Source organism: Globicephala melas, chromosome 2, assembly GCF_963455315.2.
Source record: "Globicephala melas chromosome 2, mGloMel1.2, whole genome shotgun sequence".
In the NCBI taxonomy this organism is placed as follows: Eukaryota; Metazoa; Chordata; class Mammalia; order Artiodactyla; family Delphinidae; genus Globicephala; species Globicephala melas.
In genome coordinates, this window is record NC_083315.2 from 29,358,966 (window position 1) to 29,378,404 (window position 19,439).

At 40.7% G+C, this 19,439-nt stretch overlaps 1 protein-coding gene across 2 annotated transcripts in view; it reads left to right on the plus strand.

Annotated features, from left to right (window-relative positions):
* DIP2C (disco interacting protein 2 homolog C) overlaps positions 1-19,439 on the plus strand; it is a 358,664-nt gene that overhangs the window by 226,758 nt on the left and 112,467 nt on the right. For both annotated transcript variants that reach the window (XM_030878350.2, XM_030878352.2), the window contains 4 exons: positions 7,975-8,109; positions 10,554-10,673; positions 11,834-12,031; positions 18,437-18,528. In XM_030878350.2, coding sequence (XP_030734210.1) covers positions 7,975-8,109; positions 10,554-10,673; positions 11,834-12,031; positions 18,437-18,528 — 545 coding nt within the window. The remainder of the gene's footprint in view (positions 1-7,974; positions 8,110-10,553; positions 10,674-11,833; positions 12,032-18,436; positions 18,529-19,439) is intronic.

Genomic DNA, 19,439 nt, shown 5'->3' on the forward strand with positions numbered 1-19,439 from the left:
AGGCTGGCTTAGCATACCATGCGGTCCCTGTCCAGGTGGTTTTTCCTCCTATGGCTCTGCTTGTTGTTATTCACACTTAAAACACTGACAACGAGAGCTCAAGACGTTCCCCATCCTGAGATGCTAAGGCCTGAGATGTGCACATTTGTGACACAAGAAGATGGACGTGCCATGCGACGGCTCCCTGCAGCTCAGACAGAACAGGGCCTGCACATCATTAAGGGCCCTCTCTCCACAATGATAGAGAACCAGAAGGTGTTTATTCAGAACCTCTGTGCATGTCATGTTCTTAAGACAGTTGGAAAGGAAAGGATCAACACCTCTAAAATATTTTATCATTATCAAAAGTCAAGGAGCATACTTTAGAGTAACCAGGAGAATTAAAGCAACACTTTGAAACTTCAAGAGGCATATTTGTAAAAGGTACTAGAGTAACATAGGAATTAGTAAGCTACATAGAAATGGAGAAACTGAAGAGGAACTGTTAATACATTTCTAGATTAAGAAATAAGAACAAAGCATAATAGATAACATGGTTGTATATTCAGAATCAAAATTTGTATATTCAGGAAATTAAAGAGACTTCTACATGAGCTGTTCTCTTATTTTGTAGCTCCAGATGTATAGGTAAGGTCTGTGTCACCCTTTGTAACTGACACATCTGAGATGTTGTCACATTCGGGTTTCATCTGCATGTGTTGGGGGTGTGTTGTCATTAGCCAGATATTCATAGAAGTTATTGCCATTTCCGGACTGTCTTAGAATTTGTCAGCACGAATGCTGCTTTTGGTGTGTGCGGTTTGTATCAGCAAGGAAATTCTCATCAGGTTTCTTGCCTCTGATCCTGGTAAGCAGATAGATGTGCCCCCATGTGCTTGATACATAGTTAGCCTGGAGCCTGGCAGCTGTTGTCTGGACCTAGATTCTGGTGTTCTAGGGAATTTGCTCAGAGGGCTGCATAGCCACCGTTGTGATAAGTTACCCTAATTTATTTATGTATAATCATCCACAGTATCAAAGAATTCTTTTATAATCTCTTTATCCATACTTTTCAGACATTTACAGTCTTAAAATATTAACTACACACCGAGGATGGTGATATTAGCAAAGCCTGCACACTTGGGGCTGGGGTCTCCCTGCTATACCCTCACCTCCCCTCCTGGGTGGGGCATCCCTGCATCTAGAGCTTCATGATTCAAAGGCAGGGTCAGTGAATTTTTCCAGGAAAGGACCAGAGAGTGGATATTAAGCTTTGTGGGCCATGCAGTCCCTGTGGCCACTGCTGAATTCCGCTGGCTCAAGAGCAGAAGACAGTGCGTGAACCATAGGCATAGCTATGCCCCCACAAAACTTCATTTATAAACGCAGCTGACAGACCACCCTGTGAGCCATAGTTTGCCAACTCCTGTTTTAGAGAGTTTTAAGCCACGCTATTGAAAAAGTAAGCAAGAAAAGAAAATTTGCATTAGGTAACACAAGGCCGATGAGACTCTTCCATCAATTACTGCGTGTTTCTCGTGGCTCTTTGGGTGATACAGTACTAAAAGAGAGAGGGATCTCTCACTGGCCGACGTGACTGTGGGAGTTTTTAGTTAGGTCCTAGGTCTGGCTTCTAATCCTGCATTGTCTTGCTCAATTCATAATAAAGCTGAGATCTTCACAGATACTGAAATTGAGTGAATGTCACCATGGATCTTTTTCTGTCCCCTTGTCGAACATCTTTAACCACTGATCCTTTTCCAGCTGAGATGTTTCCATGTCTTTCTCCGTTCATTTTTTGCTATGTTTCCTTTTCTGGGGAAGAAAGCTCCTTTCCAAGTCTCATCTTTTCATCCTTATTCTGGATTCTGGCTCCTCCCAAATCTGCTGGCTCAGCTCTTTTCTCTTTTGTATCTTAGCTTCCCCCATTGGTGAACCGGAGCTTTGGCTGTGATGATCACTCATTCCCTCCTCTCCCGGCCTGCACCACACCCTGGTTCTCCTTCCTGCTCTGTCCTTTCCTCTCCTCTGGTGGCTCCTCTCCCCACCCTGTCTCTCTGTGTTCTTGCCCATTTCATCCACTCCCACAGTTTTCGAGGCCATCTGCTCTTTCACGACCTTCAGATCTGTACCTCCTTCACCCGTCCACATTTCAGAGTGCCTCTTGACCCTGCACCTCAGCCCTACGCTGTGTCCCCAGGTCGCCTCGTCTGACAAGGTCCTGCACTCCCAGGAGCAGGCTCCAGACCTCGCCGTCCTTGGCTCCTCCTTCCACAGACCAGCACAGTCCCTGTTGGGTAGCGTTTGGCTACCCTGTGTCTTGCAGGCCTCCTTCCTCTCCGTTACTGCTCCCAGGACCCTGCATCCAGACACCTCACCTCCCATCTCAGTGCTGCAGCCCCTTCCAGCCTCATATCTGTCCTGTTCATATTGTCCTTGTTGCCCTGTTGATGCTGTTAGGGCACAGATCTGCTCCAGTTTCTTGTCTCCAAAAACACTTTGGGATTTTTGCCACTCGAAACTGATTTTGTTTATTTGGATTTTATACTTAGAATCAAAGTAATGATTTTTGACCCACAAGTATCCTAACCCTTCATCCAGTGCCTACTCCACGCTGCAGGAGTACCTCGGAGCCTGCCGCTCACACGTTGGTGCACACAGCCAACCAAATAGAAAGATGTCTATTCAGTTCTTCTCTTTCTCCCAGTGTTCAAATGCAGTCATCTACACTTAATGCCATGAGTTTCACAGATTCTTTCTTGCAACTCGTGAGAGGAAAGGATTCCCATGCAAGAGGAGAAATGGCAGAGCGGGAGCCTTTGGGCCTGAGAGCGAGGATGGCAGTGTCACCGTCACTGCAGAATGTCACGGTGTAGTGTCGCTTGTGCCCTCAGACTTGGTGAGGAGCGAGTAGCAGCACTCTTGTTCCCCAGGTGAGAAGACCCAGGCTCAGGAAGGTGGATGTGATGCCAAGGGCGCCCAGCTAGTGAGTGGTCAGCAGGAACCAGACTCCTATCTGTCAGGTGTAGGAGCACCTGCTCGTGACACTCCAGTCCCGCTTCCTCCTCAGTGTCTGTGTTCCAGCTTGGCCCTGCTTGTTAAAAGCAGAACAAGAGCTCTTTGCAGACAGAAATGCAATTAAACTTTGCATAAACAGTAAAAGTTCCAGCATCCCCATCACAATCCTGCTGGGTCTGTGGTCTGTACAGGCTTGTGATGATTGGAGCCCTTCAGCATGAATTTGAATTTGCAGATATAAAAGTCAAGAAGCTCTTGTCTGAAGTTAAAGATTTCTGTTCTGATACTAGAACATCCCGAGATTTGTCTAACAGTAACTATCCCATCTTTATGGATTTTTGTGGCATAAATGTGGGAGGGAGGCTGTTCCAGTTCTGAGAACCTGTGTAATGCTTCTAAAGTCAACCTCTGGGAGCCTTGGCTGAGAGAAATGTTTGAATATAGAACCACTGAGCCCTTTCTAACTATCTCCAGGTTTAGTCTGCACATTTGAAAAGCAACTGTGACTCGCCATTAGCAGTATCACACACACTCTCACAGGTAACCAGAGTATACTGTTCTGTCCCTGAGTGATTATTAAAGGATTAAGGAGATAAATCCTCACTTATATTGTCATGCGTCAATATGACACATGGGTGAGACACCAGTAGAGCTCTCCTGTTGGGGGCTTCTGTCAGAGCCAGGGAGGTTGGACATTGCTGGGGAAACCAAGGAGGAAGTCCTGCTCTTCTCATGAGCTGTGCTTGGAAGATGGGTCGGTGCAGTGGGCAGCTGAGCATCGTCTCCAGCTCATCGTCTCTGCTGCCATGTGGAGGGCACAGCCATGTCATCTTAGGGAGCCAGGGCAGCTGGGTGGACGGGTGGTCTGAGGGCCTGTATCGCTTTCTGCTCAGTGACTGTGGAGGTTGGATGGACCGTAGGAGACACGGGAGGGGCCTTGTTGATAGATGGAAGGCTGGGTCCCTCTGAACTCGTCTCTCCTTATCTGTCATCAGTTAGTGGACCACGAGCACGTTGCTTTCTACATGTGAAAACCAGATTTCCTCTTTTTCTTCTCTTAATTTATAAGTTATTTGGGGACTGAAAAATAACAGGCTGGGAGGTAGGATCTCTGACCACTGATCCCTGAGGTTCCCAGTCATATAGTTAGAATTAAAGAAAGCTGTTTTTCAGCGGTGTGAGAACCAGAAGCATGTTATCTCTAGTCATCAAGTGCTCCAGTGTATTCATTCTTATGTTCATTCATTCTTTGAACTTTCACTCCAGCATTTGCTGAGTGCAAACGACATTGAGCTGGGTGTTGTACAACTTCAGCATCTGAGTAGGACACAGATGATGTGTGTGGACTGGACTGAGCTGGATGCCTGCAAGAGCAGGAGATGAGAAACGAGTTAGTTCAAGGAAGCAGGGAATTTCCAACGCAGAGCTGAGCAGGAAGACCAGCTAGTAACCTGAAACGGTCATGGCCAAAACAGCTGTCCAAAACGGGTGGATAGTTGGCAAGAGTAACAGACTAAAATCCGGAGTGGGAGGGGGATGCAGTGAGATGGGACCCCTGGTGCTGATGGCTCCAAAACAGCAGATACTATCATGGAAGACGGGTGAATTACACTTCCCTCCCACCTGCCCCTTGTGCCTTGATTCCAGATTCTTAAGGAGCCCATGTCGGCTGCTGGGAGCAAAAGCCATAGAGGGGTGAATGAGACAGGACCCACCTGTCAGGGAGCAGATGCAAAGGTGTCACAGTAGCTCTGGGGCAGTCACAGTGGAGGTGACACCTGATAGGTGGCTGGAAGGTTGGCCACCATTTTTCTGTTGATTTTGAAAGTATTGGGAAATTGATCTAAGGAACAGTGGGTCATCTGGCTCAGAAGATAGGAACTCGCTCTGATGAGAGTTCTTAATCTTTGAAATGCTCCTGTTGCATATGGACCTGTTTGGCATCATGCCTGGGGCTGATAAGCACTTTTAGACCTTTGACCCTGCACCTTCAACCAGACCCTACTTTTTCTGACCCGTCAGCAAGTGTTTCTTGAGCATCTGTTACATACAAAGGTCTTTTCAGTACTCACAAAAGATAGGTAACAGAGTTAAATACTTGGAGTCCTGATGTTTATTAAAATAGGGCACCATGTATCACTTTAATGGAAGAATGTTCTCTGGCTTCCTAACAGAAGCCCGCTGCTGGGCTTATAATCCTACAGTGACAGCATATGTGGGGAGTTTGAAAGGGAGGGGGAGAGGAGCTAACATAAATTTGGAAAGCACTTTGAAGTCATGCAGCTGTCACTGTTCCTATTTTTTAATCACCAGATGTATTGGAATCGTTATTTTTCCCAACTTCAAAGTGGAAGTGAGTACGTCTGCTGCCCAACACAAAGACTCAGTGGCTGCCACCAATGATGCAGCTACAGCATAACGTAAACACAAGTAAACCTGAGTAAAATGGAATGCAGTGAACTTACATTTTAGCTGCTTTTGTCTTACGTGGCTAATTAGAAATGTTGCTCATCATACATTGGCATCTATTATATTTTTGTTTGAAATATGGGGTCCCAGGGAGTTAATGGCTCAGCCATGGAGAATTAGATCATTTTGAAACATGAAATAAAGTCTATTTGGCAAGAGCACAGGTAGAGGAGATGAGAAGAATGAATGCAGTGTTTGAAATATTAAAGAGGTCATTTGAATGGTCCTCTTCTCTCCCTCTTGCTCTTCCCCTCAGGGATCTGATAAAGCATCCCTGCCGCACCCTCCTCCCTCTCACAGGTACTCTTTTTCTGGGCTAAGATCTAAGAAATTGCCCTTAAGGGTATGTGTCAGTTGGCTCAGGCGGCCATAACAAAGCACCTTAAACACGGCTTAAACAAGAGACATTCAGTGGCTCACAATCCTGGAGGCTGTAAGTCTGCGCTCACGGTGTTGGCACTTTCTCCTAATGCCTCTCTTCCGGGCGTGTAGACAGCCGTCTTCTCTGGGCATCTCTGTCCTCATCTCTTCTTATAAGGCACCAGTCAGATTGAATTAGGGCCCATCCTAGTGGCTTTGTTTTGCCTTAATCATCTCTTTAAAGACCTCCATCTCCAAACACAGTCACCTTCTGAGGTCCTGGAGATTAGTACTCCAACATGTGAATTTTGAGGAGACATAGTTCAGTCCAGAACAGGCTGGACACTCCTGGAACAGGGAGATGAGAAATGGGGAGCTGGACTCTCTGCTGATGGCCTGTGTTTAGGGGCTGATGCCGATTGTTATCTTCACAGAGATCTCCAGGCTCAGACCCTGGAAGAGTAGTTGTCGGTGCAGAGAGCTGCCCATGTGTTCCTCTCCTGGCATGTCTTTCTGTGTGCCTGGTGACGCCAGTGCTTGTATCTGTTTATCTACGTTAATCGCCACTGTAACTCAGAGGTAGGCATTGTCATTGTCACCCCCTTTTACAGGATGGGGAACCGAGGCATAGGAAGGTCAGTAACTGGTCGCAGGTGATCAGCTCTGAGACGCGGACCTGAGGACCAGTTGGGCAACTGCTGGCGGCCCAGCCCTCAGCCCCTGTGCACATTTCCACACACTTACTGGTCAGTGTGCCTAGGACTGAGGGTCTCCCGAGTCCAAGCACCGGCATTGGTCACGCTGGTTGCTGTGTTTGAAGCTTGCTTAGGAATTCAGATTAATATTCCTTGGCCTCAAGTCTCACTCAGTGTAATGTCCCTTAACATACACAGGCTCACTGACACAGAAGTCAGTCTTCACTTCTGGCGGATTGGGTACTTGCCAATCTGCCTACTTGTTAAAATTACCTGCACCCTCAAATGAGTACCCGTGGGCTTCTCGAGGTCTAGACATTTGCAGAACGGCTAAAATTTGAGTCCCCGATGTGTATGTTCCCAGCGGAGTCGACAGGCCACGCCTCGGCTTCTAGTTCAGCGCAGTCTGTAAATGGCGTCCTTTATGTGATCTCTTCGGTGCTCTGTTTTTTTCTCATTCTTGTGCTTTATGTTAGTGATTTCACAGTTTAAACTGGCCCTCACGTGTAGTGACAAGGTGGGCAGTGTACAGCGGAGAAAGGACTTCCAGTACCTGCTCCCCTTTTAACAGCATAAAATGTTGTGCTTTTGTCACGTGGAACTATAGAATCTCGACAAGTTTTTATCTAGTAAGGATTAACAAATCAAAATTAATAGTATAATACTCATTATTAGAACTTAGTACGTATAAAATGACATGGACGTTCTCACTTGACATGCTCTCCTTAATGTCTTATGTAATAAATACAAAATCATGCTTTCCCCATTTAAGTACTTAACTTTATCATCAAATAATGTTATGGGGAAGGCCTGCCGTACGTTTCATTGTGCAGAACACGGCACACCATTCACATTAGATGTAAACAGGTATTTTTTGAATGACTGGACTGTTCAGTATTATTCATGCTAAAACAAATAATAAAATAGCTACTATTTCCTAAATGTTCACCTTCTATCAAGAAAAATGTTCTAAGTACTTTACATATGTTAACTCATTTAATCTACCCAACAAGGAGGTAGTTGCCATTATTCCCATTTGATGGATGAAGAAACCAAGGTATAGAGATCAGGATGCTTCCAAGGTCTCAAGAATTTGCAGAACTGGGATTCAAACCCCAGGCTCTCTGTATCTAAAGCTTGAGCTCTTAACTGCCTCTACTATGACTGACAAGAAAATTACTCCTTTATGAACACATAACTTACAGTGTCTTTTTCCTTTGGCCAGTTGAAGACATTATTTTAATTAAAGTGCAACAGTGATTCATTGATGTGGCACCTGTCGTGATGTTATTATTGTAAAGATCATCTTTATGCTGAGATTTTTGTAGTAGTTTTTGATTCAGAATCTTTTTCTCTTCTTAGGATGTGGCATTTTTGAAACCTTATTGCTTACGTAGCCTTCAGAATAACTGTATCATGATAACCAGAAAACTTACAATTTGCTTCTTTACAGAAAATCACTCTGCACCTCCCGACGTAACCACTTACACCTCAGAACACTCAATACAAGTAGAAAGGCCGCAGGGCTCTACGACGTCAAGAACAGCCCCAAAGTATGGCAATGCCGAGCTCATGGAGACTGGCGATGGTATGTCTTCCAGCAAGTTTTTCCTCCTTTGTAAATTCTAAGTTCTGCTGACGTGCTTTCTGTGCCCTGACTGGATGTGTTTCTTCTAGTGACACAGTCGGCTCTTTGACTCATCAGGTTCTTTATGAGCCTTCCTAGAAGGTGGCATAGTTACAGGAAGTGCAAGCTATCTCCAAGGGGGCCAAGAGTTATTCCTTGTAGGAAAAATGTCAACGTTGTAGGAATTTTGTCATGAGAATAAAAAGATTTGATAAAATTCTTATGTTTTTGCTAATGAATAATGTTGATTCCACAATTAGAAAATTAGTGCAGGTGTTAAGACTGTGAATGGTTACTTGGAAGGGCAAGATGGAGCTAAACACAACCAAAATAATGCACACAGATGGGCAGAATGGTGCTTTAGACTTTGGAAGAAAGATGGTCCTTTCTCCTCCATGTTGGAAAAAGTATTGGTGATTTGATAAATACAGCCATTCGGGTTTTCTCTTATTCCTTGAATCTTTCATCTTGGTATGCTCTGACATATTCCTGTTACCCATCCTAAAGTGACAGACTCGAACATGAATTTCATGCTTTATTCTGCTTTCCTTGACCTTCCAGAGTCATGAAAGTTAGACTGGACCCCGATGATGATATAAAGTGTTATTTTCTTGGAAGATGGCCAAAATAGCCTCTGTGTGCCATCCATCCCACTATGCTTGTGTCCGTGACACTGTGACTCGGGGGTGATGAGGAGGCCTGGACCCAGCCTCTAACAGGCAGATGCCTCTTCACTGTGGTCAGAGCCCAAGGTCGCTAGGTTCTGAGTTCTCTGTTAGTATATTTGAAGTCACTGCAGTTTCCAGTATGATTGGTTTCCCTGGAATGCTTCTCAGTATCAAGGTTTGCTTTAGTCCTCTACTAAGTTCATTGTTTATTGAATTGGTCATTACTGTTATTCTTTTCATCACCATTTTAGTAACTTTGTTGTCTTTGAAGTTCATCATCTTCACCTGCTCCCCCAGGTAAATTCATCTATTGTCCAGTTCAGTGCTGTGATGGTGACTCGTACCAGAACCACATGGGGCACTTGTTGGAAAACAGATTCTGGGCCACATCCCAGACCTAACACATCAGAAGCTCTGGGCTGGGTCCTAGGATGATTTGTGTGTGTTCTAAATTAAGCTGGAGCACCAGTGGCCTTGTGAAATGATCTCTGATTCATCCAAACCAGATTAACTGGGACTCTTTAATGGGGAAATTTTGTGTTTAGATATTGAGAATTCTGGGTTGTATATTTTTATGTATTTTCAAGATTGTAAAATATTTAATGTCTCAATTCTGAAAGTGCCCATAGAGTATTTTGAGACTATCTGTTAAAATGGTTTTTATTGGATAGAAAAATTTCCTTGAATTCTGTCATACTCGTTCCAAAAGCTGAGTTCTGTTCTTGTGACACTGTGACGTGGAGGAAGGGCTTTGCCTCGGTCAGTATGGGAAAGACCCTCTCTGGTCGTGGTTCTTCTGTCTGAGAACCGTGACGGTTCCAGGCCTTCATATTTACCAGGTTCAGGTTTCCAAGAACTGTTCAGCAGGAATGAAATCTGCCTGCAGAGAGTACATGTGATCCAGTTACGGATTCAGCCTCTTGGTGCTCCATTTTTTTCATTTATTTGGGTTATGTAAAATTTTTTAAATTTCATGCCTTTTTCGTTGATCATTTCACTTATTCAGTTTTGAAAACGATGTCACATTTATTGTCATGAGAAATGTATTATACGGTTGGGTCTGTTTTTCTCAGTACACATGGATAAATATATGTAAGTTCTGTATTATATCAGAAACTGAATTTAGAGACTTTTAATTGCTGTGCTTCTAGAATGCATTGCCTAAATGTTCACTCAGGAGAGTGGGTCTGAAAGACATATAGGAGGGACCTGGCCATTACCTGCAAGAGGACAAGGCCTGCCAGCAGCACTTGTAGAACCTGAGTCCCCTTACTTTCAGGGGCGGCAGCTGGAGGCTGAGCACAGGTGGTCTCAGGGGAGATTGGGACTTGGGGAGGGTCTCACTGCTTAATCAGCTCTCTGACCCCCAAGGACACAGGGGACCCTGTGACGGTATTAATTAGGAGATGACAGACCCTGTTTTAGGAATAGAGGCGGGACCGAGCCCAGTCTATTGTCTGGAGTTTTTCCCAAGGTCACCAGAGCAGGACAGTTCACAGTGTAAAAGGGAATCATTTCTGCTACATCTTTATGCTCTCTTGAGGCTTTCTAGCAAGGTCACATGCTAAGGCCGTCCACCTTGGAATGTTCTCGTTGAGCAGCAGTCATCTTAGGTGAGGGGCTCCCAGCCCTGAGATGGGGCAGAGTGTGCTGTCATGGCTGTTTTTACTGTAGCTGCTTGTTTACGCTGTTCCATGCTCACAGTCAGTCCATCTGCCCCATGGTTCTGTTTTTCAGGAGTGCCTGTAAGTAGCCGGGTATCAGCAAAAATCCAGCAGCTTGTCAACACCCTCAAACGACCCAAACGACCACCATTGCGGGAATTCTTCGTCGATGACTTTGAAGAACTGCTGGAAGGTGAAAGAGCCCATTCCTACTTGCTCGTCCAGTGTTTCTGTGACCCTATAGAGTATAGTGTTTTTCTACCAAGGCTGTTAGACTTTTTAAGAACAGTAATCTTGGTGTTCCTGGGAAGACAGGGATCCTGCCTAGAAACTGTAGGTACTATTTTCCAAGGTCCCTTTAAAGATACGCCAGTCCCAGGACAGTTGGGTTGATACCATTTGTGTGTCACTCTCAGCAAAATGCGATTTTGTCCCGTGAGCCAGGCCTCTTTCTGAGGACTCCTTGAGGCTACAGGAATGCTGGTGTTGATAAATCATAGGCAACCTGAGCTTGCAGCAGCGCGTTCTCTCTGAATAGGCTTTAGAGGAATGCAGAATGAGCCGTGGCAGATCTCACCTTCCTGCCTCTCGTGACAGCTTCAGGAGCTGGTGTTCTTAACCCCTGAACAGTCCTGAGCCTTTTAATACAAACAACTTAAAATTGAAACAAAGTACTGCTTGTTGTGTCAAACCCAAACTGCCTATTTTCTTGCTCTTTATACCACAAGTAAGACATAGCTGATTTTCTAGCCAGCAGGTGGAAATTGTGAATCATCAACTATAAGAGAAACCTTTCCCAGAAGTGAGAATAATCTCTCAGATTCTTACCTATCTAAAGAGTTGGGCAAATTGTTTTTATTATGGGGCGTTTATTTTTGTTATACGTAAGAAAATATGTGCTGTGCTAGTTATTCATAGTAGCTGTAGCAAATTCAAATTTACATCTCAGTATTTAAGGGAAAAATATAATTCAGCAAGATTTGAGCTCTTTGGAGTCTATAATTACTAGTGTATGTCGATAACCGATGTTTTAAACATGGCAGTCCTAGACTCTAGGCATGTTAAAATGCATAGTTTTACTTGTCAGTTTATAAATGCATTCAGGTCTCCCTAAGTTCCACACCCTGACTTTGCCTTGGAAATTGTAAGAATTAAGTGCTTTTGTTACATCCATGAGGCTCATGTGTCGGTCATAGCTCTAATTCTAGAAAAACACCTGTGCATGTTTCCTGTCCTCTAATAAATGTCTAACTCCAGTGTAAATCTTCTAGCTTCCTTAAAAGGAATAAAAAAGTGATTGTGCTAATAAGGATGTGTTTTTCTTGAAAACCTTTTGTGTTCAAATGTATTTAGTTCAACAACCAGATCCAAACCAGCCAAAGCCAGAGGGAGCCCAAATGTTGGCGATGCGTGGGGAACAGCTGGGTGTGGTTACAAATTGGCCCCCATCTTTAGAAGCAGCGTTACAGCGATGGGGGACCATCTCACCAAAGGCCCCATGCTTGACCACGATGGACACGAATGGGAAACCTCTGTACATCCTCACTTACGGTAATCCTGTGAGACTTATCCACCTTTTGTTTGTTTGTGCCTGCACACAACTGTCACTTTCAGGGTGGCCGATTCATATTTGTGTTGCCTTATGTTTCTAATACAGAAATAAATGGAACCTGAAAGGAATATTATAGGAAAATTATTTGGTTTGAATATGAAAAGTTACTATTTGTTAAATGTTTTTGAGTAAAAACCAGAAAGTGATATAAAAAATTAGTGATTATAACTCTAATAAGATGTTAGATTTTACCTCTTGGAATGTATATTAATTAAATTAATGCTTTCAAGAAGGATTGGTAGTTAAAGAATGTATATCAGAACTCTTTGACATGCGTCACTCACTTACAAGAAACAGAATCTGTTTCCAAAGTGCTTTTTCAGAAAGCAAGAGAAAACAAACTTTTCTTTAATTCTTTATTCAGTACCATTAATGCAGTCCATAAACTTGGAAATAGTTAACTGTACCAGAGAGATTCCTTTCTCTTTGCACCACGGATAAGAGGCAGAGAAAGCAAATTTTCAGGTCATTTTCACACTCTCTGTTACAGTTTTGCAAAGAAACAAGCTTCATAACAAAAACACCAAAATGGCTTATGTTATGTCTGCATGTGTGAGGTTAGATTACCTTTTTTTAACTTTCAGTTTTGTTTTTATGATGATAATGCTCTTCTAATTGCAGGTAGGAGAGGAAGTGTTTTCTCCATTAGCAATGGAGGTCAAGAGCCAGGTGTTAAGTATTATAGCCCAGCCTTTTAGTGGGTGTGGGGCCTGTGAGGCACCCACTGTGCCTCAGTCATTATCCTGTGCATCTCATGGAGGGAAATGGGATTTAGGAGCATATGTTTTCACAGTCTCATTTTTTTTTTTCTCGTTTTGTTGGGAAATTCTGAGTGGAGTGGAGAGAGGGTATTTCACCCATCATGAGGCATAAGATTCATGTTTTTAAAAGTTATACTCTTGGAAATAGATTTTAGTCAGTCAAAAAGACAGAGGACTTTCCTGTCTGACCTTCATCTCTTGCCAGATTCAGCCATGGAGCTGATTGTGTACTGTTTTCCAAGCATCATTTATTGAAAGACTGTTCTTTCCCCTTTCTTGGCTCCTTTGTCATAAATTAGTTGACATACATGCGTGGGTTTATTTTTTGGGCTATTCTGTTTCATTGATCTATGTGTCTGTTTTTGTGCCAGTACACTTTTTCATTACTGGTAGTTTTGTAATGTCAAGGAGTATGATGCTTCTAGCTTTGTTTTTCTTTCTCGAGATGGCTTTGGCTATTTGGGGTCCTTCATGGTTTCATACAAATTTTAGAATTATTTGTTCTATTTCTGTGAAAAATGCCATTGGAATTTTGATAAGGATTGCGTTGAATCTATAGATTGCTTTGAGTAGTACAGACATTGTAACAATATTCTTCTGATCCATGAGCAGAGAATATCTTTCTATTTATTTGTGTCATCTTTAATTTCTTTCATTAAAGTCATAATTTTTAACGTACAGGTCTTTTACCGCCTTGATTAAATTCATTCCTAGGTATTTTATTCCTTTTGATGCAGTTGTAAATGGGATTGTTTTCTTGATTTCTCTTTCTGATAGATTTTTATTAGTGTATAAACAGAACAGTTTTCTGTGTATTGATTTTGTATCTGCTACTTTACTGAATTCATTTATTACTCTGTTTTTCTGTATAGTCTTTAAGTTTGTCTATATATAATGTCATGTTATCTGCAAGTAATGACAGTTTTTCTTCTTCCTTTCCAGTTTGGATGCTTTTTATTTCTTTTTCTTGCCTTATTATTCTGACTAGGACTTACAATACTATGTTGAATAAGCACGGCAAAAGTGTCTTGTTCCTGAATCTTAGAGGAAAAGCTTCCAGCTTTTTACTGTTGAGTATGCTGTTAGCTCTGAGCTTGTAAACATATGACTTTTATTTTGTTTGTAAACATATGACTTTTATTTTGTTGAGAATTTTTATCATAAATGGATGTTGAATTTTGTCAAATGTTTTTTCTGCATCTGCTGAGATGATCATATGATTTTTATCCTTTATTATGTTATTAATGTGCTGTGTCACATTCATTGATTTGCGGATGTTGAACCATCCTTGCATCTCTGGAATAAATCCCACTTGATCATGGTGTATGAGCATTTTAACATATTATTAAATTTGGTTTGCTAATGTTTTGTTGAAGATTTGTGCATCTGTGTTCTTCAGGCCTGTAATTTTCTTTTCTCATGGGGTCCTTGTCTTGTTTTGATATCAGGGTAATGCAGGCCTTGTAAAATGAGTTTGGAAGTGTTTTCTCAACTTCTGTTTTTTGGAAGAACTTGAGAAGGATTGGTATTAATTCTTCTTTGAATGTTTGGTAGAATACACCAGTGAAGCTATTTAGTCCTGGACTTTTGTTTGTGGAGAGGGTTTTGGTTACTGATTCAATCTCCTTACTAGTAAACGGTCTGTTTAGATTTTCTGTTTTTCATCGTTCAGTCTTGGAAGGTTGTATGTTTCTAGGAATTTATTTCTTTGAGGTTGTCCAGTTTGTTGGTATGTAATTGTTCATAGTAATCTCTTATGATCATTTGTATTTCTTTAATACCAATTGTAATGTCTCTCATTTCTGATTTTATTTATGCGTCCTCTTTTTTCCCTGGGTGAGTCTAGCCAAAGGTTCGTTAATTTTGTTTATCTTTTTAAAGAACCAGCTCTTGATTTCATTGATCTTTTCTATTGTCTTTTTAATCTCTATTTCATTTATTTCCGCTCTGATCTTTGTCATGTTCTTCCTTCTACTAACTTTGGGCCTCATTTGTTCTTCTCTTTCTGGTTACTTGAGATGTAAAGTTAGGTTGAGATTTTTCTTGTTTCTCAAGATAGACGTTTATCTGTGAACTTCCCTCTTAGAATTGCTTTTGCTGTATCCCATAAGTTTTAGTATGTTATATTTTCATTTGTCTCAAGGTGTTTTTTACTTTCTCTTTTGATTTCTTTGTTTCGTTGGTTGTTGGATAGCATGTTTTTTAATCTCCACATACATGTAAATTTATCAGTTCTCATAATCGATTTCTAGTTAGATAACATTGTGGTCAGAAAAGATACTCAATATGATTTCAGTCTGCTTAAATTTAAGACTCGTTTTGTGGCCTAAGATATGATCTATCCTGGAGAATGTTCCGTGTGAGCTTGAGAAGAATGTTTATTCTGCTGCTTTTCGATAGAGTGTTCTTTATATAGCTATTAAATCTATCTGGTGTAATGTGTAATTTAAGGCTGATGTTTCCTTATTGATTTTCTGTCTGGCTGGTCTGTTCATTGATGTAAATGGGGTATTAAAATCCCCTACTCTTATTATATTGCTGTTGTTTCCCTCTTTATGCCTGTTAATGTTTGCTTTATATATTTAGGTGCTTCTATATTGGGTGCGTAAATATATCCAAATGTTATATTTGCTTGTTGGATTTACCCTTTATCATTACACAATGTCCTTTGTCTCGTTACATTCTTTGTTTTAAAGTTGATTTTATCTGTTATAAGTATAGCTACCCCAGCTTTCTTTTAGTTTCCATTTACATGGAATATCTTTTTCCATCTGTTCACTTTCATTTTGTGTGTGTCTTTATACTTGAAGTGGGTCTATCGTAGAAGTATGTAGATGAGTCTTGTGTTGTTGGGTTTTTTTTAATTCATTCACCCGCTGTGTCTTTGGATTGGAGAATTTAGTCTGTTTACATTTAAAGTAGTTATTGATAGGTATGACCTTATTGCCATTTTTTAAATTTCTTTCTGGCTCTTTTGTAGTTCCTCTGTTCCTTTAGTCTTCTCTTACTCTCTTCCTTTGTGGTTTGATGACTTTCTTTAGTGGTGTGCTTAGATTCCTTTCACATTATTTTTTGTGTATCTACTATAGGTTTTTGCTAGATGGTTACCATGAGGCTTACATATAACATTTATAATAGTCTGTTTTAAGTTGATTAAAAACTTAAGTTTGAGTACATTCTCAAGCCCTGCATTTTTAGTCTTCCCCTGTTTTATGTTTTTGATGTCACATTTTACATCTTTTTATCTTGTGTATTCCTGAACTAACTGTTGTAGTTATTTTTACTACTTTTGTCTTTCAACCTAATACTAGGTTTATAAGTGATTAATCTACTACCTTTACTAAATATTTACCTTTACCAGTGAGACACATATTTTCTTGTTACAAATTAGTGCCCTTTCTTTTCAGCTTAAATAAGTTCCTTTAACACTTTTTTTGTAAGCCTGCTTTCGTGGTGATGAACTCCTTTAGCTTTTTGCTTGTCTGGAGAACTTTATCTGTCCTTCAATTCTTCTCTCTTTTTTTTTTTTTGTGGTATGCGGGCCTCTCACTGTTGTGGCCTCTCCCGTTGCGGAGCACAGGCTCCGGACACGCAGGCTCAGGGGCCATGGCTCACGGACCCAGCCTCTCCGGGGCATGTGGGATCTTCCCGGACCGGGGCACGAACCCATGTCCCCTGCATCGGCAGGCAGACTCTCAACCACTGCGCCACCAGGGAAACCCTGTCCTTCAATTCTGAATGATAATTTTGGCCAGGAGAGTATTCTTGGTTGGAATTTTTTTTTTCTTTCTCCTTTCTAAATCAGTCAAGAACTGTTTTATCTTCTTTAATTTAAATCATCAATTTACTCTTTATTTTTTTCTATTTGAAAATATTTCTAGAACTTGCCAAAAGTTTGTTGTTTCCTTTTTCAAACTCTCTGTTGTAAATTGGCTTTTGTATGAATTTATGATGATCTCGACTTTAATATTCCAAACTGAGAATGAAGTTGAAACTTTAACAAAATATAATGGTGCTAATTGTTTGATTGTAATTGATTTGTTTGTTTACAATCATTGATTTTTTTCACTTACAACAGGTTGATTGTAATTGTTTATTTAACTATAATAATTTCCTAACATTGTTCACATTAAATAAATCTGAAGGCACAAAATATTTGTGATTTCTTTAGGAAAAAAAATAACTCCTTGCATTATTTCTAATGGCTAGTGACTATTTGGGGCAAAAATATAATCATCAAATAATTGTAAAGTAGCCAGTCTTGAGGAGGTGGAGTTAAGGAAGGTGGAAGAGGGGCATGAATAAAACATCACACCTAGTAGCTACTCTCAATGATCAAGAAGTAGGCTAAAATGTAGACTGCAATTTTGTTTTTTATAGCTTGCTTTATTATGATGTTAATAAAACAAAGAAACATTTGTTGAGCACATACTATGAGCGAGGAATGTCCTAGGAATTAGAGGAATCAGAGATAATGGAAAAATCCTCCTTGTCCCCCTAATCACTAAGGAAGAGACAAATTGATAAATCCATTGATAGGAAAACAGTAAGAACCCTAGTTTGGATTGCTGCAAAATCCAATATGAAAAAAATCAAATTCAGATTTTTTTCATTTCATAATTTCATAATTAAAGTGTATATTAATTTAGCTTTTACATTTAAAATAGGAAAAAGATTAGAGCAGTGATTGCATTTATAGGAAACAGTTCAAATTATTGTTATCTTTATTATACTATTATTGCATTAATATAATTTCTAACACCTTGACTGCTTCTGAAAGCTTATAGAAGCTAAAGTTGTAAAAGGCCTTTATGTGTCCAAGAATTCATGTTAGATTTTAAAGTCATTCTGGTTTGATCTCAGACTGTTTGCTATCACCTGGGTATGCTGAGGAAATGTCTGGCACTGGAATGAAGGCAGGGATTTGAATCTGCAAGTTCTTCAAAACTGGTTATTTTTCTCATTTTTTTTAATCTTTTTAATCCTGCTTTGTGGTGATTTTTTCTAGAGTTCAAAACTTTAAAATAATTCAAAAATTTTACCATAATTTTTATCTAAATTCAGGGATTAGGATTCCTAAATCCTAAAAGTTAGGAAAAGTTGAAGTTGAGAAACTTAGGATGTGGGGAAGGAGAGGGATCAGGCCGTACAAAGCCTGTCTTAAGTGCCCTTTACATTCATTGCAATCACACAAGACAGGACTCATTAATAGAGGAAATAGGTATCATTTTGCACAACATAAATTAGCATTAACTCACTAATGCCTTGGCCCCTGCCCTATTTTACTCCCTAGAAATCCTCCCCACTTCTGTGATGGTAATTAAATTCTGTGTGGCTTTCCTCTAGGTTCTTAGCATCCTAGGTGTATTTGTATTTAATACCTTATTCCAGTGTTCAGGCTTCTCAGATTTTTAAGTCAGATTTGCTGGCTTTTGTTTCCCATCTTGATTCCAGGGGCTCGGAATAACTTGAAAGGCTTAAAGTGAAAAAGTAATACTCTCTATATAGGTTAATGTGCACACATGTACACAACAGAAAATGCATGTGTACAATTAATTGTGTCTTTATAATTTGTATTGATAGGCAAACTGTGGACAAGAAGTATGAAGGTTGCTTACAACATTCTGCATAAATTAGGTACAAAACAAGAACCTATGGTGCGACCTGGAGATAGGGTAAGTGCAATTTAAATTATCACATCTGCAAGACACGTGGTCTGAGGTGGAGAAGACACCCACTGTTTTAAAGTTGCAAAGTTCAGTGCCTCCATACTGCTAAATCAGGCTTTCTTAACATTTACTGTGAACCAGAAGCAGTTATTCAGCAGGATCTTCACAGTAACTCAGCGAGTTTAACTATAGTAGTTCTCACATTTTATCCATGAGGATATTAGGACTTGAGAGGGTAAGAATCATATCAGCTGAAGGCACATAGCTAGAAAGTGGTATAGCCAGTGCGCGTATCCATTTCTGTCCAACCACAAAACCTGTGTTCCTAACCCCTGACATATGTGATCTCCTAGTTTGGAATGTACTTGCACTGTCTCCCTGAGTAGGCAGGACAATTGTGTTTAGAACTTTTTTATATTAGTCAGTGATATCGAAAATCCTGGCAGCAAACTGCTGGTATGTTCCTTTCCTAGTGTTAAATTTCTTGATATAGGCTACTGTCTTTCATTGAAAAGCACAATTTTATTCTTACTACAATCTGCTAAGTTACTGAAAACAGATATTAGTATTTCCTTTTTAATGTTACACCCAGAGCAGTTAATAATCTTGCCCAAGCTTTACACCCCAATTAAGATGTGGGGCTGAGAGTAGAACCTAGTTTTCTTGCCTTAAATGGAGTGATTTTTTTCCCATATGGTGCTATTTACCTCAGAATGCCCCAAGACTGGGTTACCCACCTGCACCCAAAGGACTCCAAATTAATTTTATAAAAATATCATTTTAGAGCACCATAAACCAACAAGAATATAAGCTATGATTTACATAAGAGACATTATAAAAACATGGGCCCATTATGGGGAATTTTTAATAAGACTGCTGCAGCCCCAGGATTCTGTGGTAGGCTATGATTCTTTCCA